Genomic DNA, 27,069 nt, shown 5'->3' with positions numbered 1-27,069 from the left:
CACCTAGAAATCAGGAGTTCGGTCCCATTTAGCAAGAAGGTGGGCAGAGGGCTGAGATGCTATATCACTAGTAAACTCCCAGGGGGCAGGCAGCCTGCACCCACCTTCCACTCCCCTCCCCTTATTCCCAACTGCTGGTTCACGAGCTGGAGTCTGAGCATCAAGATTGTAGGATTCACAAAGAAATGCCGCTTGCCAGATCCACTCCTCTCAAACCTCTATAACAGAACAGGCAAGTAATCAGGGATTTAGCCCAACAGTAGAGTACTTGCTTGGCCTGGAAGACCCCTGCTTCCATCCTGCCCAAATAAGAAAACTGAGACCAGTGGATAACAGAAAACCTAAAGTCATGCCATCTTATGAAAAAAGCCAAACTGGGCTAGAATCCAGGTTCTGGTGAAACTATTTCCTACAGGGTTTAGTCATCGATGGGTAGGTATTGATCAGCAGTGTTGCTAAGGGAAGGCTTGCCAGACTTTATTGGAAACCCACTAGTTAGGGTGGTCTGTTCTTGTTGATCTGGGTAGCTCAAATTTTGATTTGAATGCTTTGAACCCTATATAGGGCTAGATTGAGTTCCTTCATTAAAAATAATAATAATAATAATTGAGAAACCAGAATGCAGGATTTAAGGCTCTTGCCTTGCACATGGCCAACATCAGTTTCATCCCTGGCACTATATATGGTTCACTAGGTATGACTCCAGAGCATTGCCAACTGTACCCCAAACCCAGATCCCCAAGGTTTATTGGAATTTCTTTTTCTCTTTCAAAGCACTGATAGAATTTTTGAGGCAACAAGCTAAACAATACAAAGACATGAAGTCAGAGTGATAATACAGTGGGTATAGTGTTTACCTTTCACAGAGCTGAGCCAGGATCAATCCCAGGCACCCCATATAGCCCCCCAAGCCCCATCAGGAAGATGATGAGTGAAAAGCTAGGAGTAAACTCTGAACACTTCTGGGTGTGTCCCAAAAAACAAAATTAAAAAAAAAATACAAAGACATTCTTCCAAAGGCCAACTTGCCATTTGTCTTCACAAAATTCAAGGGGGGATGGGCACATAGTCTTTTCTGCTTGTCCCAAGTTCCAGAGTCAGTATACATAAATATCCAAAAATTATATTTTCCTTTTATTTTTTTTTTGAGTCACACCCAACAGCGCTCAGGGGTTACTCCTGGCTCTACACTCAGAAATCGCTCCTGGCAGGCTCAGGGGATCACATGGGATGTCGGGATTCGAACCACTGTCCTTCTGCATGCAAGGCAAATGCCCTATCTCCATGCTATTTCTCCGGTCCCTATTTTCCTTTTTTTTAATTAAAAATGTCCACTGGCCAATGCGCTGGACTTGCAGGTTGTTCCTTAGGGCTCCTATCCTCCTACCCATGACACAGTCATGTCAAGGGGGCCCAGCCCATTGCTGGAGATGACCCTTCAGATCCCTAGCAGGAGCCAGCAGCATCCTGACCAGCAACTATGCCTCGGGGTGGGGATGGGGATGGGGAAGACTGTCAGGGATCCTGATTTTTTCGTCGGTCTGTGTGGGAGCTGAATTGTGTTTTGCACATAGGTGGCCTAGTCAAAGAGTCCAGTGTGAGGTGGTATAAACTGGCTCTCCATTTACCAACCATCACTGAACTTGCCTCCACCAACCCACACATATGACTGATGGGTGAGGAAGGTCAGAATCCCCCCAGAAAAATCAGAATCCCCCAGCAAGGTCATATTTCCCCTCAGAAAGGTCAGATCTTCCCAAGAGTCAGAATCTCCAACCCACAGCCTGTGTCTCAGGGCTGTCTCAGGGATAACCCAACCCTGGCCTCTGCCACTCACAATGTGTCCTTCCACAGGTGGCCGGGGTGTCAGTGTGGGCCCCATCCTCAGCAGCAGTGCCTCAGACATCTTCTGTGATAATGAGAATGGACCTAACTTCCTCTTCCACAACCGGGGTGATGGCACCTTTGTAGACACAGCAGCTAGTGCAGGTGAGTATGGTCCTATACCCCTACTCCCAACTCCAGACCACTCTGTCCCCTCCTTGTCCACTTCCACAGGCCCAGGGTCAAGGCTGCATCTACTGGGAATTGTTCTGATGCATCCTCCTATTCCTCATGGCCAGGCACCTGGGGAGGGTTCCTATAGGGAGGAGGACCTGAGATCCAGGGACTAGGATTATCTATGTTCCTTGCAGTCCTGCTACATTCCTCAGCCTCAGTCTCCCCTTTATGCTTCCACTCCCTGCCCTCCACTCATGTTTACCTTAAACATTCTCTTTCTGCCGATATCTATTTATAGAACCTCTGATAAATGTGGGTCTACTTGGGGGTACACCAACCTAAAACAGCAGGACACACCCACCTCCTCTCACACTGACATTTAGCAAACAGCAAACTACCAGCAACAGACATCAGGGCCATGGATCTAGCTCTGGTGTTTGAACAGAACCAGCATGTTGATTCTCTAGCACCTCAAGGCCCCCTGAACACCAGGAGTGGCCCTGGAGGCACCACTGACCCCTGAGCACTGTAGATGTGCCCCCCACAACACTTTTTTTGTTTGTCTTGGTGGCCACACCCAGCGGCACTTGAGTTACTCCCAGCTCTGTGCCCAGAAATCATTCCTGGCAGGCTCAGGGGACCATATGGAATGCCAGAGATCAGACTCAGATTGGTCTCGGGTCAATCGCATGCAAGGCAAAAGCCATACCAGTTGTGCAATCACTCTGGCCCCGACACAACAATTGTTTAAAGCAGCAGGATGAGATCTACATTGAATAGTGCTAGGGGAGGGGGCTGCAGACTGTTTCCTCCTCCTTCATGCTCATCCTGCCTCTGCCAGCCCTGTTACCTGAAACATGCCTCCCCATATCTCTGTCTGCAGAGCTGTGTTCATCCTTCAACACTCAGCTCTAATGTCTAGGAATCTTTCCTGCCTGCCCGCTCCCCCAGCACCATTTCACAGAGACTGATGCTTCTGCAGTTCCACAGCCCTGCCTGGCACAGCCCTTCCCCACAGGCTTCCACCTTGTGCTGCTCATCAGCCTGTGCCTAGGAGACAGGCCCCAAGTAACTCAGTCTTTTTTGCTTGGCAGCATATCACCAGCAGAGAGTCCCCCAATCCTGGCTGCAGAATAGACACAAATTCAATGTGTCGATCTAATCTGCCTTTCAGCCCTTCATCCCTACCCATGTCTTCTACCTTTCTCTGAACAGAGGATTTGGTGTCCCAGACAAGGTCTGGTCTCCAGAATAGGTGTGCAGATGTCTCAATGCAGATCAAGAGACCTGCGGGCACCAGCAGAGTGACAGACATCATGAAGCTAAGACTGTACATGGCATTACATGAGTTGTCCCAGTGTCTCCCACCAGCTCTTAATACACTCACACTTGCAGCCATTGGGGTCCCCAAGCTTGCTTTTCCGTCTTCTCCTTCCTAAGCAAAAACCAGATGGGTGGGAACCAGCCCCAAAACCTTTTTTCCACATCCTGCCCTCCTGGTGCCACACACACTGGTAGCACATTTTCTCATTGCTAGAAAATCATAGGAGGAAGGGGGGGTGGTGGAAGAGAGAATCTAGAAAATTTGATAAGGTGTTAAAGAGATGGAAGCAGAGGTGAGCGAACAGGTTGGGGTGGAGAAGGTCTCAGGCAGGGGGAGAGAGGAAGGTGCTAGGCCCGTAATTGAAAGTCGGAATGATTGCAGGGGCTTAACAAGACATGTCAAGAGGGCATTCATCACCGAAACAGATGCTGCTGAGAAATTCAGCCTGGCACCGATTATTCCCGCGAATGGGAACCAGCTCCTTGTCAAGGTGCCTCATATATGGGGAGAGAAATGGGCAAATGTGGAAGGGCCCTGACATTAGAGCTAGGGGTTCTACAGAGAATTAATGGGGTATTAATCCTACAGGTCAGAGACTGTCCCCATTCTCTTGCAAACCCTCTTTCTCAAGCCTGGTGCCTCCTCACCCCCATCATCTTTCCTGCCCCTAGAGGATGCTCAGCCCTCCAGATCTCATGCACCTCTACCCTCACCTTCTCAGTCCAGTCTCAGGATCTCTGTGTCTGCCCATCACACACACACACACACACACACACACACACACACACACACACACACACACACACACACACACACACACACACACACCATTCTGTAACCTACTGGCCAAGGGCAGTTTGTCCTTCAGAAGACAGATGGACTTCAGGCAGATGCACCTCTCGGGTTCATGCCCATTTGAGGGGTCTGTCTGTTGGCCATCAGGGAGCCCGTCTTCCCTCATCAGAGCCATGCTCTGTCCTCCCCAGCTGGCCCAGAAGGTGACGTGGACTCACATGCTTGTCTTGCGTGACCTCCTGAGAGACTGGGCTCTCTAGGGTAGCATTCCTACTGTCACTGCCCCTCCATCACCTCTGGCACATTATTTATGGTTCTTCCTTTCTTCACTCAGCAAGTGTTTGCTAAACGTCTCAGCCCCCACAGGCACTGAGATAGAGTCAGGGAAACTCAGTGGCCAAGAAGACCGTTACTCATCCCATGCCCAGACACACAGCAAATAACTCCAGAAAGGAAACTTAATGGCCTATGTGATGAACACCATGGAAAAGAGAAGCAGTTGTTGGGGGGAATAGCAGGGTGGGAAGGAGTAGTCCAGGAGGGCTTCCTGTAGAGGTGAACTTGTTGCTGCCACCATAAAAAAAGGAGGTGTCAGGGCCTGAGAGATATCATAGAGGTAATGTGTTTGCCTTGCATGCATAAGGTCGGTGGTTCAAATCCCGGCATCCCATATGGTCCCCTGATCCTGCCAGGAGCGATTTCTGAGCGTAGAGCCAGGAGTAGCTCCTGAGCGCTGCTGGGTGTGACCCAAAAAACAAACAAACAAACAAACAAACAAACAAAAACAAAAATAAAGGAGGTGTCAGAGAGCCAAAGAAAGAGGATACTAGCTCAGGCAAAGGTGCCCAAGCAGGCATGAACTTGGCTCCTTTGAGAGATGAAAAGAGTAGGGGGTGGTCAGAAGCCTAGTGAGACAGGGCAGAGGAGACAGCTAGAAAGCAGAGAAAGCAAATGGGTCCACACACACACCATCAGAAGTGTAAACTTGCCCCTCAGGTACTGGGGTGCCAACCTCCTCAGTGCCTCCCAATGGCAGAGCTGTGGTGACCCAGAAAGGCTCCGATCTCCTTTTCCCTCCCATCTCCCTAAACACCAAACTGAGCTAGAACCATGCTGGCTGGGCAGACAGACTGGGCCATCTTTAGAACCACATACAATCTGTCATACAAGGATATGACTGCCACCACAGCTGGGATAGCCAAATGGGACCCACCCTCACGGCTCTTCTGTAGCCTCCACCTCTCAAGTGTCTGCAGAACTGCAGGAGGTGGTGCCTGAGAGAGCCAACCTTTGTTCCCCAGGTGTGGACGACCCTCACCAGCATGGGCGAGGGGTGGCCTTGGCTGACTTTAACCGAGATGGCAAAGTAGACATTGTCTATGGCAACTGGAACGGCCCGCACCGGCTCTACCTGCAGATGAGCGCTCATGGGAAGGTCCGGTTTCGGGTAAGGGGCCCTTCTTCTTCCTCCCATGTGTCCACCGACACTGCAAGATGCAAGAGATATGGCATGTCCAGCAGAAGGAGTGGGGGGTTGTGTGTGTACCTGTGCTGAGAAGGGGCGAGGGAACATGTTGCTAGGCAGGAGAAGGTTGAGAACTTCTAAGTTAGCAGTTAGAGCCTGGGGAAGCTGTGCACCATCCTGGAATGCACAGCCCAAATGTCAGTGTCTGAGCAAAGGAACATGTTGACCCTGCCATTAGCTGGAACTGATGATCCTGATGAACCTGCCATCAGCCAGGAGCCACAGATTAACCATAGTTCACAGATCCCCTCCATGTGTCAGGAACTGAGCAGCATTTCTGTACATGAATCCAGGCATCCAGGGGGACAGCCCAGAGGGGGCAAATATAGGTGTTTGAGTTTATAAGATCAATAGAATAGTAATGAGCTTGATATCCCGAGGTCTCTGTTCTCCAGCTCAGCCCACTCTGGCCAGCTGGCCAGGTTCTTAATCAGCCTCATTACTGTGCCAGTGGGGACAGCCTTCCCCCCACCGCCAAAGCAGGCAGCTGGTCAGCGATCCCAGGCAGACCATTTCTGTAGACAACAAGGAATATAGAAGGAAGAGGAAAAGCCTAGGGCCAAGGGGGCCTCCCACATCACAGACATCCCCGTCATTTCCACAGTGGCCCTGAAACTTAACCATGCACCCTAAACCATAATGGCATAACCCCATCCAGAACAGAAACTCTGCTCAGAAATCCTTTTCCTGACCCAACTGTTCTTCTACTGCCAAGGCAAATCCTATATCCAAGACCAATGGCCAATTTGCCAAGGTCTTGGCAGTGTTCTGGCTCTCTCTGTTCTGGAATCTTCCCTGAAACCTTGACAGGGTATGTTTGTACTGCAACTCCCCAAAATAAATGTCTTAAAAAAATAAAACCAGACTCCCAAGAAACAATGTAAGGATGAAGAAGCATAACACTTAGTTACAGAAAAACTGTCCATTCCTATGTAGCTATAGCAGCAGAGCAAACTGGACTACACCAGCTCAACATCTGTGCCCTCACTGTGCCCACACTATACTCACTGGGTCTATACTATGCCCATTATGTGCCCACACTAGCTAGGCCCAGCATCTCACAAGCATCTTAGCAGATGTTTCTTCCTCTGTGGGTGAGGTGGTAACTCATAGGGCTCAGACACCTGCCTAGGATGACACATAGACACAACCAAATGCAGCTGCTTGTGCCCGTGTCAAGGAGGGCAGAGAGGACCACACAGTGGACCTCCTAGGACCACACTAGAACTACAGCAACCTCACTCAGAATCTAAGCCAGGGCCCAGCTCTTAGCCATGGTTCTGGGCATCTCCCTGCCTTTTGTAGGACTGTTCCCCCCCACCCCACCTGGGGTACCCAAGTTTGTGTGCACTCTGGAGGGCTGAGGGTGCTCCCAGGGCACCAAAAGCACTTTCGGGGCACACAAGTGCTCTCCTTCCTCCTTCCTGGACTCCTGTGGTCACCCCAATCCCCTCACTAGGCTGAGAGAGAGGGGATCAGGTCAGTGATCTTTGACTTGACCCTGCACTCCACATGCCCGGATGGGCAGCTACTGCTCGCTCCCAGCCCTGGCCAGCATCCCTCTCTCTCCCAGGACATTGCCTCACCCAAATTCTCCATGCCATCCCCCGTGCGAACTGTCATCGCCGCCGACTTTGACAACGATCAGGAGCTGGAGATATTCTTCAACAATTTTGCCCACCGCAGCCCCTCAGCCAACCGCCTCTTCCGGTCCGTGAGTCAACCTGTCCCCAGGCATGCTGGGGGGGGGGACCCAATGGAAGTTACAAGACTCAAGAAGGAAGTCCTAGAGGTGTCTGGAAGAAAGACCCTTAATAAAGGACACAACTGAAAAAGGGCAGAGACTGAGCAAAGACTGGGAATGGACAGCAAGTCTTGGCAGAAACTGACTTCCTATTGTTGGAGAAAATGGTAGATTGTCTAGCCAGATGTACCCTGAAACTAGATACTGGGTAGAAGGAACTAAGGCCCCACTTAGTAAGTGTCCCAGAGTCAAAACTCTATGCCCCAGTGAGGCAGACAGGCAAGTCTGTTGGCTGCCAGTGGTCTCGGCACCTTTTCCACAGCTATGGGGGTCTTTCATGTTTTCCCAATGGATTTGACCCAGGCACATCTTTCAATGGCTTTCCTCTTGGGATCAGTGCTCCTTCACTCTACCCTTTGAGAAGTGCCAAGAGAGACACTTAACAGTCTACTAGGAAAAGAGCACTAATGATGGAATGACTCAAAGATACCTGGATATTAGTCTAGGCAGATGGAAGGGCTGTGTTTGGGGAGATAGCATCTCACGGTGGATACAGAAACACAGAAAACACAAACTCCAGGCCTTGTCTTACCTGAGTTGCAGTCAGAGTGGACTCCTGAGTGTGGGAGAGCAGGGAATATTTTAGGGTTTTGTTTTGTTGCATGTTTGTTGTTTTCTGTTTGCAGTGCCAGGCATCAAACTTTAGGCTTAGGGGATCAAACCTGAAGGCCTATACTCCCCCATAATCTGTTCAAACATGTGTACTCAACAGCAGAAGAGTCTTAGTAATCCAGGACCAGGCCAGACCCAAGTGGCCTGAGCCAACTCTTTTCCTGGTTTGGAACATGCTAAAGAGGGTCAGGAGCAGGAGGGGAGAAACAGGAGGACCAGGAGACTTAGATTCAAGAAACGGGCCAGATCACCTACTCACCTCCCCAAGGACCCCATTCCCTCCCCATAGAAGGGTCTGACTACTCATAAAAGGTGAAATCTGTGACTCCACGTGTTTTTTTTTTTTTTTTTTTTTTTTTTGTGTTTTTTGGGTCACACCCGGCAGTGCTCAGGGGTTACTCCTGGCTTCATGCTCAGAAATTGCTCCTGGCAGGCACGGGGGACCATATGGGACGCCGGGATTTGAACCGATGACCTTCTGCATGAAAGACAAACGCCTTACCTCCATGCTATCTCTCCGGCCCCGCCTCCACGTGTTTTAAAATATAATTATTAACAAAGCATCAATCTGACTGGCTGTAATCACCCCCCGAAGGCACTAGATTTACTAATTAGGTTCCTTGCAAAAAGCTTATTCACAACTTCCAGATTAATTGCGGAAGATCAATTGCTCGTTAACAGAGACACTGCTTTCGTTCTCTAGCTAATAAAGTGTCACTTGCCAGTGCCCTGAGCACCCAAGAGTCAAGTGCTCTGATCTCAGTGACCCAAGAGGCCAGGCACCACCAGTGACCCTGGACGATCCTCCTGGCCAACCTTTGGCCACTTGAGAGCAGCAGGCTGGCTCAGGGCTGTCCAAGTCAAAGTTACCATAGGTGGCCCCTGGCACAAACAGCAGTGCAAGCCACTTCCTGAGCACCTGGCTGTGCTCCCAAGTCTCCCTGGCAAACAGCCTTGTCCTGAGTATCCAGTGGGAGTGGGCAGTAGGTCAGCCGGTGCCTCAGACTCTGGCCTTTTGCCAAAAGCTGCAGGAAGAATGTGGCTTCCCCTGTAAGAGATGCTGGGACACTAAAATTCAGTGTCTGACTCTCCAAATCACCCCACAATGCTGGTGCTGAGGGACAAAGGACTGTCACCATCCACAGCCTTCCTGGCTCTTCATGGGCATAAACAGGACCCCTCCCAGGTCAATGGAGTGCATAGGCCACACCACCCTCAATCCCTCCTCTGTGCCATACCCTGACACCTCTCACTAAAAGGAATTCCTGCACCTCCCCAGTGGTCCTTCAGGGTCCAGCCCTACAATGCAAGATGCTGGTAATGCAAAGCTGGCCACACACTTCATCTCTCTTCCTTTCAAACAACCCAGTTTTCTTCATTTCAAGGCTGGGCCAGGTGCCATGCTCCTCACGCTCTCTACCCCTTGTCCCTGCCTCATCACACATACTTGCTTCATATTCTGGTCTTAGCTTAGTCTTTCCTACACGAAGTTCACTTGGTCACCTAAATCTAAGTGGCTTTCCTCAGCTCTGCACTCTTCTTATCCCTAGGCTCCAGTACCTCACATAGCATTCTCTGTCCATGTGGCCCCTGGATCATTGTTCCTGATGCACACTCAAATCATGAGACCCCCAAGCAGAGCACACACAGAAGCTGCTGCTGAAGTCACACAGTGACTAAGTAGAATCAGAAACCGCTGAGCTTTACCTTTAACTGCATTGTCACCTGGCCAGCGGTTGTCTGTGTAGCTGCAGCCTGTGTAGTTGCAGGATACAAACAGACAAAGGGATTGTGAGTGTTAGCAGGCTGGGTGTAGTCTTCCACCCTCCCCACAGGTGTGTGCATGTCTGATGCACCTAGACATGCATGTGAGCTCATCAAAGATCTCCTGCATTCAGGGGCTGTCCCAGGGCAACTACCAGCCCTGCAAGGCAGTCAGTGCCTTCTGCCTCCCACCTCCACTTTCTCCAGGGTCCCAGGCCTGCCTGTAAGTCCAAACCACATCTCAGGCCTCTGATAATTCTGTCACATGGGTGAAGAGCAGCAACCTGCCAAGTGGCCAGGACAGTGCTGCAGATCCTCCTAATTCTCTGGCTCCCTACCCACTGCATGACTCCATACAGCCCAGACAGAGTGCCCAGCTGTGAGAAACTGAGGAGGACCAGATGGGGGTATCATGCAGCCTCCCCAGAGTGGACCTGGAGCTGGCATCCTTGGCACACTTCCGGAAGCAAACATTTCTGTGCTTCCAAGTCCCCACAACCAAGACTGCTGCCATACAGATGGGCCCCAGACACCCTCACTCTGGAATTCCAGCCTGCACACACAGACACTGCATGCTTACAAGCTTGCTTGCTTGTGTGCTCATGGGCTCAGCATGCTTCAGGAACCAGGGTCGTGTCGGAGGTGGGAGAGACACTGAGATGCGTGACCCATGGCTGAGCCTGCAAAGAGCTCCTGTTTACTGGGGGGAGATAAGACACATTCCTGCAGAGGCCTAACACCAGGAACCTGGTGATAAAAAGCCCCAGAGATAAAGGCAAGCAGGCAGGCACTGCTCTGAGCGGGCAGGTCAAGGAAGGCGTGGAGAAGCAGCACTTTGGGTTGGAGAGTGAGACCTGGGGAGCCGCTGGAGCCCAGGAAATAAGGGCCACTGGCAGGAATGTTGAAGGTCAGTCAAAAGTGGCTGAGCCCCTGCCCTTTCCCCATCCATCAACTGCCCTTCCCTGGGCTTTCAATAACTCATCCACTAGAGATGGTGAAATCAATACTTACCCACATAAATTAAAGCCCAGGCAGGGAGCGGACCAGGTACAGGCTGGGCTGTAAGCAGGGAGGGGCTGCCTAGGGCACTAATGACAGCTGTGCACAGTAGGGCCTGAGTACACAGGCCCTGAGAATGGAGAAGAGGTCCCCCTAGGCCTGGCCATCACTCTCCTCATTCTTAATCAGCCTTTTTCCTCTCCTGAAGTGTCATCCGTCGCGAGCATGGGGACCCACTCATTGAGGAGCTAAATCCTGGTGATGCCGCAGAGCCTGAGGGTCGGGGCACAGGTGAGGCACCCAGGGTTCTGGCCTGTACCTCCCAACTCAATGCGGCCCAGACCTAGGGTCAAGATGGGGAGGATGGGGGAGCCAGTGGTGGGGTGGGGAGCCAGTGAGGAGGGTGACACTTGTCCTGTGCCAATCTGATGATGGAGTCCCTAGAGCATGGGGGAGACAAGAGATAGAGGAGCGCCCCAACATGTAGAGGGACAGTCCATTCTCTCTGCAGTCTGTCAGAGGAAGAGTTTAGGGCCAGGAGTCACAGGACCCATCTAGTGGTCTTGACAAATTTGCTTCGGGGGTCTGACTCTCCGCATGCATAAAATAGGGGTGATGATGTCTTCTATGCCTCTCTGGGCTCTCAGTCAGCTAAAGGAGACAGACATATGGAAAATGACAAAAATTGCATCACTAAGGGGCGAGCATGCTGGAAAGACAACAGCAATGACCTCCTGGAGTGGGTGGTAGGCCCCAGACCCTCACAGCCAGGGGCTCCCTGCCCACCTACTCCCACTGCGCGGCCAGGGCGCTGCTGGAAGCCTCCCCACCGACCCCTGCCCAGGCGTGACCTCTTGCTGCAGGGGGCGTGGTGACTGACTTTGATGGAGACGGCATGCTGGACCTCATCCTGTCCCACGGGGAGTCCATGGCTCAGCCGCTGTCTGTCTTCCGGGGCAACCAGGTGCGCAGGGCCATTGGGACCCTTGAGGCTCTCCTGACATGCTAGATGGTGGAGTTGGGGGAGGTTGGAGGGCATGACATGGATGAAGACTGAAGAGGCCACAACACTGTACCCTCCTTCCTAGTTGTCTTCCTCCCCAGCCTTCTGTCCCTGGGTCTCCTCCCACCGACAATGATCTCTTTTGTTCATTTATTTGGGGTCTACTTTAGTGATACTCAGGGGCTCTCCTGGTGCCAGGGTTGAGCCTGGAGCTAGCTCCTAAAGGCAAAACCTGTACCTAGCCCTCTGAGCCATTTCCCGCCCTCCTGGCTCAACTTCCTCCCCTTCTCAGGTCCCCACTACTCAGCCACCCTCTACCCACTCCAGGGCTTCAGCAACAACTGGCTACGCGTGGTACCTCGGACCCGGTTTGGGGCCTTTGCCAGGGGCGCCAAGGTTGTGCTCTACACCAAGAAGAGCGGAGCCCACCTGAGAATCATTGACGGGGGATCAGGGTACCTGTGTGAGATGGAACCTGTGGCACACTTTGGTCTGGGTGAGTCTGGGTGAGACTTGAACCTGCATCCTGCAGAAATATTCAGGAGTTGGAGGGTGAAGGGGAGGAAGGCTGAAAAGCAGCTCTATGAGGAAGGATATGATGGACAAAATGCTGAGGGAGCCACTCATCTCTTCCCTGAATCCCAATTCAGAAGGATTTGCTCCCACTTTCATCAAATTCCACGTCCCACACCCTCCCCCAAGTATTAGCAGCTTAGGAAATGATATAATATTAATATAAAGCATGAACCCAGATTGGTACATGCATATGCATGTTAATGTTATACATGCACTTTTGTGCACAGGAAAAAATGGAAAGGGAATGCACATGTGCCAGCAGGTACAGGGCTCCAAGTGGCTGATTAATAAAGTCTTTCAGGGCTCGCCACACTGCCCCATGTCACTCAGTCTATCTTTGCCCTTCCTGGCTGCCCTGGAGGACAGGCACATTTCATCCTTGCTTTCCATGTGGGAGGAGGCACAGAACCATTAAGAAACCCACCCACGCTTTCGTGCAGGGCAAGGTCAGGACCAGGATTTAAACCTGCTCAGAGTGTGTGCCTCTTTTCATCCGTGTCCTTCCTGGTGACTAGTTTCTAGCCTTTCTCAAAAACGTGTCACCTTCATGTCATCTGGAAAAGAAGCCACAAGATTCCAGGCCATCAAGGCTGGTTTCCCAAAGGTGCACCAGGCTGGGCCACCCCAGGGGTTGCTTCCAGTTGGCAGGTCACACTTTTTAGGAAAAGCATTTGCCCTGCTGATATGATGGTCAAGGTGTTTTTCATCATTTCATTGGGTTAATTTGGGTTTGGGTTTGGGAGGCCATGCCTAGTAGAGCCTGATTCAGCATTTGAGGCACCCCAACCTTGCTCAGGGAACCCTGCAGTGCTGGTTATCTACCTCACTGCATCCTTTGAGCTCTCTCCTAGGAGAGGGGGGGAGAGAGAGAGAGAGAGAGAGAGAGAGAGAGAGAGAGAGAGAGGAAGGAAGGAAGGAAGGAAGGAAGGAAGGAAGGAAGGAAGGAAGGAAGGAAGGAAGGGAGGGAGGGAGGGAGGGAGGGAGGGAGGGAGGGAGGGAGGGAGGGAGGGAGGGAGGGAGGGAGGGAGGGAGGGAGGGAGGGAGAGAGGGGAACAAGAGGATAAAGAGGGAGAAAAGAAGGGGGAGTAAGAGGGGAAGGGTTTAGGTGTGGGAGGAGGTGACCAAACAGAGGCTCTGACACAAAGAACGTGTGGATGGAGACTCGTGTGGAGAGGCTATTGAGAAACATCAGTTCTCTTGAAAACTTCAGGAACTGGACCTAGAACTAGTTTAAGAGGAAGGTAGCAATTTATAAGATTGTTCAATGATATAAATGAAGGGGTCTGGGGGCCTGAGAGATAGCATGGAGGTAAGGAGTTTGCCTTGCGTGTAGAAGGACTGTGGTTTGAATCCTGACATCCCATATGGTACCCTGAGCCTGCCAGGAGTGATTTTTGAGCATAAAGCCAGGAGTTACCCCCTGAGCACTGCTGGTATGACCAAAAAAACAAAAATAAAATTAAAATAAAAATAAATGAAGGGGTCTGGAGGAGCATTCTAGATGCTGGGCTGGCTTGAGCAAAGGTCAGAGGTGGGAGTTTCTGACTTGTCCTGAAGAATGATGTGGGAGAGCAAGACAGGAATGTGAGCAGGCTGTGGGGCATTCAGAATGAAGCCTAGTGAAGGGTGGTTCAGGGCAGTGCTGCCAGGGAGCTCGCAGGGCCCTGCCAGCAGAGCAGTGCTGGCAATTGTGTTTGGAGGCTTTTATTTTCTGATTGTAGAATCATTTATATTTAGTAAAAGAAAAATAGGAACTATGGCATCTTTTTAAAGAAAAATTAAAATGACACCATAATCTCAATCTGGAATGTTTAAAAAATATATATTTCTGGGCTGGAGAGAGAGAACTCAATGGTTTGGAGCACTGCTTTGCGTGTTGGAGGGTCCTACAGGAGTGATGCCAGTTTATGGTGAAAAGCACCAGTAAGAATGGCCCAAAACAAAGGGAAAGAATTTCTCTCATCCCTCCAACACAGCATCTGGTCTAAGTCTCTCTCACTGTCCTGAGCGCCTCTGTGGTGCCAGTGCTAAAGATGTCACACTCCTACAGGGCAGACCAGGAACCTAACAAGTATCTTTGTCTGTCAGGTGTTAGCAGAGGTCAGTGCTATGAAAAAATGCAGAGCATGAGGACTTGGAATGCAAAGGCCAACGGGTCAGCAGCATTTGGGTTTGGCTCTGTTTGGGTTGTTTTCTGCATATTAGGGATCAAACCCAGGGCCTCACTTATGCAGCATATGCTCTTCTGCACCCCACCACTGGACTACAAGGAGCAGTTTCAGCACTGCTGTGGTCAATGGCCAGTGACATTACAGCCCTGCACTTTCTGAGCAGCTTTGATGATGGGCTCATTTGCAGGAGGGCTCAGGCAGATAAAATCTCCTGGAGACTTTCCTGGAGACTTTTCGAGCCAGAAATTATTATGTCCTAGAGCAGAGAATGTGGCCTCAAAGATATGAGGCCCTGAGCTCTACTCTCCCTATTTATTATTCCCAAGCAAGCAATTTTTCTCTGCCCTCAGCATACCATAAACATCCCCCCGGAGGGTTTGTGCTCCTATGGTGCTGCCCATGTTGTTTTTGGGCACAGCATCTGTTGTGTAGTTTTAGGAGTAAGATGGTGGAAGTCCTGCACCCAGGAGGTCCCAAGAGCCAGAGTAGTAAGGACAAAGGCAGTTTGTGCAAGAGGAGAAGGCACAGGAAGCCCATCTCATGCCCTCACAGCCTTCCTGCTCTCCCACCTTCGATGCCCTTCCTCCCTCTGTGGCTGTGTCTTGTCTTTGCATTAAAGTGTTGGAGCAGAGCTGTGTATGGGGTGCACATTCCTGCCTCTCTTGGCATGACCTGAGGGTCTTCCTTCCTCAGTTGTTTACTTAGGCTGAAGGAGTCTCAGGGCTGAGGGCCCAGAGGTCATGCTGAGCTGCTACTTCTCATGCTTCTCAGCTTTACATGTGCTAGCTCTGAAAGATCCTGATGCAAACCCAGGGGCCATGCAGATGTTTGTTCAGCGGGGAGTTCTCCCCAGAGGGTACAGAGTCCCTACTCTTCTCCTTCTGAACTGTCCCTTCTGAGGCTCAGCCTATCCCTCACATCTGGAGCTCTATCCTGTTTTGCAACTGCTCTCCATCCTGCTCTGAGGGCAGCCTGCACAAAGATCATCCTCATCACTCCTTTCTGCTTGCATTGCTTCTTGGAGGCCCGGGCTTGCAGGCCCCAAACCCCACACCTTGGCTGTCCATTCCCTAGAGAGCAGGACCGAGGCAGCACAAGTCTGCCAGAAAATGCAAACAAAGAGCCAACCTGCTAGCCAGCACCCCATTTCCCTCCCTCAGACAGCCCTACAATGACAATACATACTGATGCATACAATCTCATACACTCACACACAATCTAACACACAGTTTACATATATATATATATATACTCACACACTCAACACATATAAAGACAACACTCACATATGCTCACATGCTCACAAACACACTCACATGTTCATATTTACACTCACATATACTCACCCATGCACATACGAATGCTCAAACACATATACATACACCTTCTTTTCAAGTTTATTGTTTGCAAATGACTAAGAGCTGCCTCCAAGTTCACCGGTGCTCATTTAGGGAAGACAAATTCAGTGGCCCACACAAAAATTGCTTTATTAAAGTGCAAAAATATTCCACCGACTGTATTCTCACCATCTGTCTTGCTTGTAATTCTGAAAAGCGCAGTTCCTCCGTGCTTCCATGTCCTTTGTCCTTCTGCCAGAGGCCAATCCCTGCTGCTCTTCACCTCATGTCCAAGGGGACCCTGCAGCCCATGTACTTCTGCTGGCAAATGGTCCAGGAGCTGCCCAATTCAGCAGCTGGGAGCCAGGCCCCTCTCTGGGAAGATGGGAAACTTGTGGGCACAGGGGAGAGCTGGGCTGTGCCCAGGTCCAGATCCTGGCCTGACTCAGGCACCTACTGTCCTTCCCCTGGCAGAGCTCCTGTGTACATCTGAAAAAGAGATAAAACTCTGGCTGTGCCGAGTGGCCTGGAGGGTCAGGGACTGACTCCAAGTGCCTCTGGTTTTGGCTCTCATCCCCCCACTACACTAAGACAGTCTCACTCTGCTTCTTCCTGCTTCCACATGGAACTTCTTCCCGACCTTCAATCTCTGCTTTCTGCCTCTATGCTGTACCACAATGTGCCCCCAGGGCCCCTCCCTCCCTGTTCCACCACTTAAACTCCTGCTCCCCCAGGTGGAAGGTGTAGCAGCCAAGGCTGTGCTGCTGCTTTACTGGGCATCTTCATGCTCATGGCTCAATCATCTAGGTAGGATGAAGCTACATCTGCTTTCTTCCTACTGAAACCAGTGCTCCCACCTGAACCCTGCTTGTGTTGTTTGGCCCATGGGTGAAGAAGAGGGGGTCATGCAATAGAACAAAGCGAGAGCAGATAGAGTTTTGGGTAGGATGTGCTCTAGCTGGGAAACTGGGCAATCTGTTCCCCCTCTCCAAGTCTCGGTTTTCTGGTCTCATAAATGGGCATTATCAAACTAGAACCTTCCTTGGGGAGATGCTGGAGGAGCTATTGAGTGAACTGCAGACTCACTTAATGTAATGAGGGTGACAGATTCCTTGGGACTGTGGCCCATAGAGACTATCTTTGTTTGAACTGCAAGAGGTCACCACACCAAAGAAGTGACAAGGATGGGCTGGGACTAGGGGATGAGGTGGGGCTCATATTCCTGGAGAGTTCAGTGCCCTGATTACAAGAGAAGACTCTGGGGACCAGGGAGGAATGGTTCTGAGTCAGACATAGTGTCTCTGGCATGTATCCTCCATGGGAAAAAGGTGGCAGGATTCAGCTATACTTCCTGCATGCGGGAAACACAGGATGTAAATTTCTGATCATCCATGAATATTCTGCGACTCTTCTGAGTTATTTGTGGCACTTCAGTCAGGCTGGGAAATGTATTCATGGAGCTGTTCTGTTGGCTTAGGTGAGAATCATTGGCTTTGCTTTGTCTCCTTTTTTAAAATGGAAAATGTTTACATTTTATGTTTTCCACTCAATCCAAGGGCTGTGCACCCTTAAAATGCCACATTTTCTGATCAAGATACCACTTCAAGTGGGGGTGAGGACCAAATATTCCAATTCCATTTCTGTGCCCTCTGCCCCCCATAAAATGATAATGGAAGGAGGGAGTAGCAGATCATGAGCTCCAGCCCCAGAACCAGTCAGGCAGGGTCTGGTATGAGACCCTCCATGATCTCTGGCCCAGGTCCCCGCAAGCCTGTTCACTCTGATGCCCTCACCTTGTAGCAGCAACTCCCACCCTCCATTTAGCGCAGCTGGAGAGCCAGAACATTCCAATGAGAAGCCTCAGGGCTTGGCAGTGGGTCAGTAAAATCCCAGAAAGGACTTGTGTGCTACAAAATGCATTTTCTAAGGTGCCGCTCCCTCTAGATCTGCAGGATGGTACCTAAGGGCTTGAGATCTGGGCAGAGGAAGAGAAAGAAGAGGCAGTTTTCTGGCTCTTGGCCCCACCTCAGTTCTCCATCCAGCCTGGATCTGTCTAAAACATGGGCTTCCTTGTAAACATGAAAACATCTCATGAACGTACACCCCACAATAGTGACCACGGCAGAATCCATTGATGTAAGGTCTGCCTGCAATTACTATATGTTCCTCGGCTCTCTCCAGCCTTACCTGTCTTATATGGGGATCCGCAATGAACTCAGAGGGTCCAGAGAGAGCCTGGTGATAGTCCATCAACTGAATCGCATAGTTCAAAGCCAGGACCTACAAGACTCAGTGCTGGGGTTCACTGAGCTCCCCAATATACAAAGCATGTGTTCTCTCTCTGCACCTCACTTGTTTTCTGGAATAATTGTGCACATAGAGGCAAAGTGGCACAGACTGCTTGCTCTACCAGTGTTCGAATGATGCTAGGGTACATGCAGATGGTTGGCTCCAGCTACCTGATGGTGATTGCAAGGGGCCTGACCCCTCTCTCCCACCTGTGCTGTGTACAGCCTTCTCCAGGTGACTAACTAGGAGTGCCTCTCTCTGAAGGGGCGACCCAAACCCTGTAGCTCCCCCTTAGATTGATCATTATTAGCCTGATATAGTCACATACTGATATAGTAGCCTGGACATCTGTTCTCACAGGAACTGGGCCTGGCTTTGAGAGTGATGCCTAAGAGTGATGCATCTTTCCAGCCTACCTTCATCCACTCTGTGGCATCGCCTTGAGGGTGTGTGCAAGTGGACCCATCATCAGCTTTTGCAAAATTCTCAGCTCTGCTGAAGGCCCTTCACCTGCCAGCTTTATCGCCCAGCTTTCATTTAAAGCTTAGTTCAGGGGCCGGAAAGATAGCACAGAGGTAGAGCATTTGCCTTGCAGTGGTTCGAATCCCAGGATCCCATATGGTCCCCTGAGCCTGCCAGGAGTGATTTCTGAGCATAGAGCCAGGAGTAAACCCTGAGTGCTGCCTGGTGTGACCAAAAATAATAATAATAATAATAATAATAATAATAATAATAATAATAAATAAATAAAGCTCAGCTCAAATGCCTTCACCCCAATAGCCTGGCCAGAAAGGGTCCCAGGCACCCTAGTGTCTCTTTATCCCCTTGTACTGCTGAGTTTTCTTCATGGAGCTGATCTATATCCAACATTACCTGTCTGTGCCTCCCCCTAGGTGGGAAGGTCTCTGGAAACATTCCCAGGGAGAAAGTCATCCTGGGATGAATAGGAATAGAGCTGAAGAACGAGATACAGTTTGAGAGGAATAGAAATATGGGTTGGGATAGGGGTTGGGACAGGGTTAGGAGTATGGAACAGAGACTGGGCCAGGGGATAACTAAGAGTAGGAGAGAAATATTACATGCCTAGGGTACACAATAAGCCAGTGTCAGGAATGATATTTATCTCTAATACCTATGATATCTAATATCTATGATATTTATCTCTAAGTGTCCAGATGTTCAACCACCAACATATTCTTTCTGACATATTGAGTCAGTGGTACAGAAAGGATTTGAACTCAAGATTTCAAAATCAACCTAGTTAGCACAATCTCCTTGAAAGTGACCTCACGCTGATGGTACATCCCCAAAATGTAAATTCTGGGGCTGTCTGATCTGTGCGGCTGTTAGCAGCATAACTATTAAAATTTAGGCTAGATAGTGCAATAGTGCAATAGATAGGAACTTACCTTGCATGTGACTGGCTCAGGTCCAACCCCAGTACCCCCTAATGGTCCCCTAAGCTCTGTCAAAATTGATCTCTGAGCACAGAGCCAGGATAAGCCCTGAACACCTCTGGGTATGGCACCAAAAGAAAAAAAAAGGAAGCCAATTAAAATTTCATCAAATTTTAAATTCAGTTTCATGGTCATCTGAGTTCTACTGCCAGTGGCCGGCAGCCGTGGCTGCTGTATTGAGCAGAGCAGAGCAAAACATTTCCAAATAGCAGAATGTGACCCGGAATAAGCCGGACCTAGTGCGGGAAGTACAGTATTCCACTGAAAATTCTGCTTCCTCTGACTCTCCTCCACCCTGCAGGAAAGGATGAAGCCAGCAGCGTGGAGGTGACCTGGCCAGATGGCAAGATGGTGAGTCGAAGTGTGGCCAGCGGGGAGATGAACTCGGTGCTGGAGATCCTCTACCCCCGTGAGGAAAACAGAGTTCAAGAAGTGGCCCCTCTGGAGGTGAGCAAAGGGTCGTGGGCCTCAAGGTTAGTAGGGTAACCACCCTTCCCCACCCCAACCCTGGGGGCTGAAAATGGATTTCCAGAAACCTGCAGTTCTGGCCTGTGGAGTAATGGAAGTCGCAATCAAGGGCAGACTTCCCAGTGACCCCTTGAGCAGTTGAGATGCCCTACATCCTCCCCCAGATCTTGGACTCAGGGCAGAGCAAGTCTTCTTGCACTCACTTGACAGGGGAGGAAAACCAAGGCAAGAGAACCTTAGCTGATAAGCCCCAAGTCCCTTCATCCCTATCTCAGTTCTTTCCATGCTTCTAGCCACACAGAAGAAAGAGCTCAGGGGAAGCTGCTAGGGGAGCTCAGCTCAGGTATATGAGAAAGGAGACACCCCTACACCCCTACCTTGTAGCCCTTCCCCACACCTTACAGTCCACTGTGTTGAATGTTCTGGTGTGAGTCCCCATCCTACTCCCAGCATCTGTCTCTGAGTCACTGGCCCAACCCATCTAGACTTACCAAAGGTCCCACAGCTGGCATGACCAGCTCACTAGTCTCTGCCATTTGGCCCAAATTTTATCTGCAGTGCTTGAGGTTTACTTCCCTACTGGGAAGGGAAACTTGGTTCGGTGGAAATGCCCAGATGGTGGGGTAGGGTGAGGGTACCTGGCATGGTGGGAAAGGGGCTGTGAGGAATGATCAGGCCCCTCGCAAGCCCCAATATTTGTCCACTAGTATTTGTCCCTCATTCTATTTCACCTTAGCAAAGCTCAGTCATGGCTTCAAGGTGCTAGTGGAACCATGGGCTCTGCCATCTGGAGCCCTTGTGAAGGCCAGACAGGATCCAGCTGAGCCTGTTTTTACTGTCCAGTCCCCATTGTCTACTGTTTTCAAGTTAGGGTTCTGCAGGGAAGAGACTGATCTACCTCCAACCCCCAACCCAGAGCTAAGTCTGACCTGTATTCTGAAATACTGCCCTGAGGTGGAGGCTGGAGGGGACCTGAGCAGGACCTCTCTCTCTCTCTCTCTCTCTCTCTCTCTCTCTCTCTCTCTCTCTCTCTCTCTCTCTCTCTCTCTCTCTCTCTCTCTCTCTCTCTCTCTCTCTCTCTCTCCTGTCCCCTGCAGTGTGGCCAAGGATTCTCCCAGCAGGAAAATGGCCATTGCATGGGTAAGTTGCCTGTGAACTTCGGAACTGGGTGTGGAATCTCCTGGACAGGTCTGTCCTGACCATGGCAGGGTTGGGATTGCAGAGGTTTTGGGGTGGGGGTTTGCATTGTTTGGCTACAGGGCTTCTAATGGGGAATATCTTGAGTTCCACTGAACACAGACAAAATCTGAGAATCAACTGTGTAGGACTCATCAGTCTGGACACCAAAAAAGAGGCTGTCAGTGCAGGTGGGAAGTCTGGAATACATGTAGTGTATTCCAAATACACAAAGTGCAAGTGATGGAAGCAAAGACCCAGGCCCAGCCCAAGCACCCCCAGCATAAGGAAATCACTAGGAACTAGCAAGATAGTTGGGCCAGAGGGAAGCAAAGTATAGTCATGGTCGATGAGTGAAGGTTAGGAGGGGGGTGACAATCATTGAGCCAGAAGCCCGGCTGGCCCTTCATGAGTGACTCCCTCCCCTTTCAGACACCAATGAATGCATCCAGTTTCCATTCGTGTGCCCACGAGACAAGCCTGTGTGTGTCAACACATATGGAAGCTATAGGTGCCGGACCAACCGGCGGTGTAGCCGGGGCTTTGAGCCCAACGAGGATGGCTCGGCCTGTGTGGGTGAGTGAGGTTGCCTCCCTTCATGCAGGGGCCCAAGGAACTTGTCTCCCATCATCCCACATGACAGTGCCCAGCCCTACCTCCTCCTGATGGATGGGGTCACCTCAGATCCCACCCGGATCTCCAGGGAAGGCCAGACAGAGGGCTGGAGAAGAATCTCCACTACTGCAACCACTGGAGGGACCCTGGGTGCCATTCCTGATGCCATCTCATTTGTTCCATCTCACATTTCCTATCCTTGCATTCCTACATCACTTCCAGTTATGTAGACTAGCACTGACTATTAATGTTTGTCCAGATTTCTGAACTAGTATTTATCTTTTTCTTCCCACTTTCTTTCCCCACCCCTTTCTCTCTCTCCATGTCTCCCCTCTCTCCACCACCTTTTCCTTTTCCCCATTTTTCTCTATCCCTGCCTATGCTTTTTGCAGCTCAAGTGGCCTTTTTAGGTAGGTATCCTTCTGCCGCCTTTAGAATCTCTGAGCCTCTCTCTTGGGCCTTATATCTTTCTCTAGGCCTTGGACTTTGCCTTCAGTTATATGCACTTTAATCCTGTCAATAAAGGAAAAAAAAAACTGACAACCTTTGTGGAAAACTAAATCTCTCTTTGCTGCCTGTCTCTCTCCATGCCCCATAGATTTGGTTCTCTGCGTGTTCCCTCTAAATGGACCGCAGGAGTGGCCATCTTTAAAAAGGGAAGTTTGAGTGATGATATGTGTGTGACCTTAGCTGTTTGTGAAGCCTTTCTTTGCACGTTTTCTGAGAAAACAGAAAAGGAAAGCCTAACCTATATACCACCCTATCTTATTCACTCCTTTGGAAAAATTAAGAAAGTCCTGGCTTTTCTGTGTTATCCCATATCACCTATGAATTAGTTTTCCCTTAACAAAGATGGCTTCCAGGTGACTAGTTGCTCAGTTGATTTCATGCTCCACATGTCTGATGGTTTGACCTGTGCTGTTTCTGCTCCTTGCACCATGACTTCCTGTGGTAGAGAAAGTCTTATTTGGACTGGTGGTGATGGAGGGAAGGGAAAGGGAAGACTCCTTTTGGGAGTCTGGATAAAAACATTAAAGTTTGAACTTACCAAGTCTTCCAACCTCTTTCTGGAGAAATTGTGCCAATAAGCTCTCTGCTGGATATTGGTTCCTGGCTAGAGAAGACAAATGTGTCGAGGTGAGTAGGGGCTGCCTTAGTGACAGTTCTTCCATCATGTGATTAAAGGCTACTTTAAGACAGTTATGTTGGTCCAGGCATGAGGGGTGTGTGTGTGTGTGTGTGTGTGTGTGTGTGTGTGTGTGTGTGTGTGTGTGTGTGCCTGCATGCATTCAGGGGATCTGGGGTGGAGCCAGTCAGGAGAGTGGGATGAACTTAGTGAGAGCCCTTTTACTTGGAAAAAAAAATCAGTTCTCTGCTCTGAGCCTCAGTTTCCTGATTCTAGATGACAAAATTGTTGGATAGAAGCATTCCTAAGAGCATTTTGTTTTTCTGAGATGCTACAGAGAGTATCTAGATATGGACAGGACTTATCTCTGATTATCCTGATTTCTGGAAAGACCAAAACTGGGGAGCTCCTGTATCCAGAGCACTCTCTGGGGGTGATATAAAGCCAGAGAAAACTTGTACACCAGCATCAGGAGTGATGTTTCTTTATCAATCCCAGATCTATTCTACAAGGGGAAGCAAATCTGCCCCCAGATAGAATAAAAGCACACTCAAGAATACAGCAAGCCTTTCAAAACCATATTTAACAAAAAATGCCTACCACTACTTGATTTCCCAATAATACTCCCAATAAATCACAAAATATTAATTCCCCATAGCAAGTGCCATTTTTATGCTTGGAACAGGAGTTTAAATGAAAAGTTTAAAAATAAAAACAGCTATAATTTCACGGAAAGCATATACCTGCTTAAAACTCACTCTTCTTCTGCAAAGCCCACTCTTGGGTGTTGGCATGGAATTAAAGATGTGAAAGGAACACAACCCAGAGACAAAACAAGTCAACAAGGTGCAGACAAAGTCATCTTCCCATGACACAGGGCCAGCTACTTCTAAGCCAGCAAGCTCCCTGGACAGTAGACAGTCCTATTCCATCATTCTTCTGAGAGACAAGCAAGGGCATCTATGCTAGTGAGATAAGTAAAACCCAGAACCCTCAGAGACAGTAGTTAGAAATGCATCAGTAAAAAACAGGTTTAACATGTGTCCTTTGACTGGTCCCATGTAGAGCAGGAACAATAAGGGACAGGACAGATGGCAAGACAGCCATAAAGCTAAAAAAATGACAGACATTCCCAAGAAGGTCTCTTAAGTAATAACTGTGAACCTTTGCACTATAAAATAAATCACATGTTGTAAAATCACCTCACACACCTTATCTCCAACCCCAGGCAGACAGGTCTGGAGAAGCAGGGTAGCAGCAAAGGATTAATAAGCCAAACCAGTTAGGGAAGAACCATGGAGTCAGTTTGCTTCTCACCTCATGGTATCTCTGCATGCCAAAGTCAGTCTACTCTTTCTTTATTAAACCCATTCAGCAGGAGGAGAAAGACCAAGTGATCCAGATGGGCTTTTACATACAAAGGACTAGGTTTAGCAGGAAAGAGGAAGGTGGGGGAATGCCTTTGTTTTGGGTTAATAGCTCGGTGTCATCTTATATTGCAATTCGATTTCTTAGAACAGGAAATATTCCTGTCCTATAGTTCAACAGATTGGTGACTGGCTTTCCAAAAGGCCCCTGATGTTAAGCGCAGAGCTAATCTCATCTCCAGACCAGCCATTCCTTCAAACAACAGAGTTGGTTGAACATTTTGTATGGTTTGAGCTAGATACTGGATGGAGAGTAGTGAGGAAAGGTGACATGGTCACCAACATCCCGATAATCTACCAGCCAGTGTATTAAATAGGAGAGAAATCTAAAGAGCTTTTTAAAGAGTTTGGCTGGGCTCTTGCATTGATAGATAAGAAAGGAAGCTCTAGGCCAGAGAAATAGTTGAAGAGTTAAGGCACATGCCTTGCAGGTAAGTAACCCCAATTTAATCTCCAACACTACACAGTCATCCCCCCAAGCATTACTGGGTGCAGTTTTGGAGGCTCCTAAGCACTGCTGGGGTGGCTCAAGTGATTCTTGGAACCTGAATATCACCATCTCTTTGAGCCCTTGCATTGAACAAAGGGCACAGCTGGCTGAGAACCACCAAGAGAGTCTCCTGAGCCTCCTGAGCACGCTTGGAAAATATATCCTCAAAAAGGCAAGCAAATAAGCATCCAGTGCTATAGAGATGGCTCAAGTGGCTACAGTGCATGCCTTGTGCACTGGTTGCCCACATATGATCCCAATACTGCATGCCATCACCACCCCAAAAAAAGGAGATTGTTATCTATATTCATTCATTCATGTATGCAGCTGTTCAGCAAACATGCACTAAGAACTGCTTCTGTGACAAGCCAGGTCCTCTCCCTTGAACGTGGCGAGGTCCCCTCCAGTGAGGGTGTCAAGTGTTTGCCCCAAAAAATGCTGTGTTGGAAGTAAGAAGAGACTGAAAATAAAGAGAACAGGCAGGCCTTGAACCAACTTAGTCACTCACTCAAGAAGCCACCAGTCACAGTGCCACCTTGCTTGAAGCCAGTGCACTTAGCTATCTGTGTGCTCCATGGTTGGCACTTCCAATGGGTGTACCTTCGTTATGGCTACATCCCTGCCTGCCAGCTTTGGTGGCCCCATTGCCTACAGGCTTAAAAATCTCCTTTCTCTGAGCCCAGGTGACTCAAGCCCTTCCTTTCCCTTCAGCACCCAGCTCATCACCCTTTCTCCTTCCCAGCTCCATCCAAGTTGTATATCTTTGGGTGTTCTACCAGGCTTGTGTATGCAATTGAAAAAATAAAAATGGTCTGACAAGTTAAGTTATGAGAGGGCCTGGGCAACTACACTCCAGTAGAACTTCCCAAGTTCTGAAAAAGCTCAAGACCAGGAATCACCTCTCTCTATTCCATCCAGGAATGATTCTCTTCCCAGGAAAGTTCCCTCTACATAATTATAGCAACTGTTCAGTGAATCCAGTGGGTTTAGACTGTATCTAAGGTCTTTACATGAATTGATGCTCTTCTTCTCTACAACAGTCCCCAGAGGAGGGGCTAGTCACCAGACCAGTTGTACAGAACCCCTAAGTACACTGGGGTCCCCAGGCTGAGATAGCAGAGCCAGGACTCCATCAGTCTGAGCACTGCATCCTCTTTCCTTGGAGGTGGCCACTTGAACCACTAAGCCACAGTTTCTCATGATACTCAAAACCAAAGGCTAGTGTGGAAGGAAGAGATGGAGGCCTTGGACCAGAATCTGCAGGTCTTCTTTGGGCAATAAACCAAGATAACCAGGCCTGGCCCTCATCGCCATCCACGGAGACTTTGCCAGCATTCCTCAGTCACCAGCCCTGCTCTGGGGAGGTGCCATTCTGAGGGCCAGGAGTCTGATCATGTGTCACTCTGGCTGCGATGGCCCCCTCTCAGGGTCTGGGCATCACCCCCAGACTGGCCACTCTGAACTTCAGATCCCCATTTCCTTTCATAAAAGGCTGCTGGTCATCTACAAAACTTCGAGGCTATAGGGGGCAGAGTGATGACTCATTGTCTCACAGAGCCATTCCTCATGCACCTAAACCCTGAGCCCAGAAGCTGGGCAGAGTCCCTCCCACTGTCCCTCCAGGGGTTAGCTGTCATTTCTCTTCTCAGTGATGGACAGAACCTGGCCTTGTCCTGTTGAGACTGATATGGCATCTCCTTAGCAACAGGAGTTTTCAGAAGGATGGAAGAGGCTGGTAAGAGGGCAGGGGACTGGATGACACCTCAGATATTGCCCACTCTCCTCTTGGCCTGTTCCTGCAGGGCACAGCTGGGCAAAGGGGCGGCATCAAGAAGGAGGTGCAGGAAGAGAAGTAGTTTTCTTTCTGGAATATCTACTGGGCCTCCTACTCCTCACCCATCCCCACTTCTAAGAGAAGTGAGATCAGTCTGTTTACTCATCCAATAAACCAAGGCACAGAAACAATAAGTTTCTCAGGGTCACAGGCTGAGTTAAGTCGCCGGAGCTGGAATTTAGACCTAAATGTGAATTCAGCTTGGACATATGAGCCTCGGCCTGCAGTGTTAGTCTCTCAGAGCTGACAGCTGGTACCTTTACTTGTGATCTCTGA

General features: G+C 49.7%; 1 protein-coding gene across 1 annotated transcript in view; it reads left to right on the top strand.

Moving 5' to 3' along the window:
* Positions 1–27,069, top strand: part of CRTAC1 (cartilage acidic protein 1) — a 541,606-nt gene that overhangs the window by 124,032 nt on the left and 390,505 nt on the right. The window contains exons 6-15 of the mRNA XM_049790858.1: positions 1,855–1,989; positions 5,422–5,567; positions 7,219–7,355; positions 11,033–11,115; positions 11,688–11,788; positions 12,155–12,323; positions 19,959–20,104; positions 21,223–21,265; positions 21,734–21,877; positions 22,309–22,450. Of these exons, the coding sequence (XP_049646815.1) occupies positions 1,855–1,989; positions 5,422–5,567; positions 7,219–7,355; positions 11,033–11,115; positions 11,688–11,788; positions 12,155–12,323; positions 19,959–20,104; positions 21,223–21,265; positions 21,734–21,877; positions 22,309–22,427 (1,223 nt within the window). The 3' untranslated portion in view covers positions 22,428–22,450. The remainder of the gene's footprint in view (positions 1–1,854; positions 1,990–5,421; positions 5,568–7,218; positions 7,356–11,032; positions 11,116–11,687; positions 11,789–12,154; positions 12,324–19,958; positions 20,105–21,222; positions 21,266–21,733; positions 21,878–22,308; positions 22,451–27,069) is intronic.

Source organism: Suncus etruscus, chromosome 17 (assembly GCF_024139225.1).
Source record: "Suncus etruscus isolate mSunEtr1 chromosome 17, mSunEtr1.pri.cur, whole genome shotgun sequence".
NCBI lineage: Eukaryota > Metazoa > Chordata > Mammalia > Eulipotyphla > Soricidae > Suncus > Suncus etruscus.
Note: the sequence above shows the minus strand (reverse complement) of the source record. Positions and strands in the feature narration are given on the sequence as shown.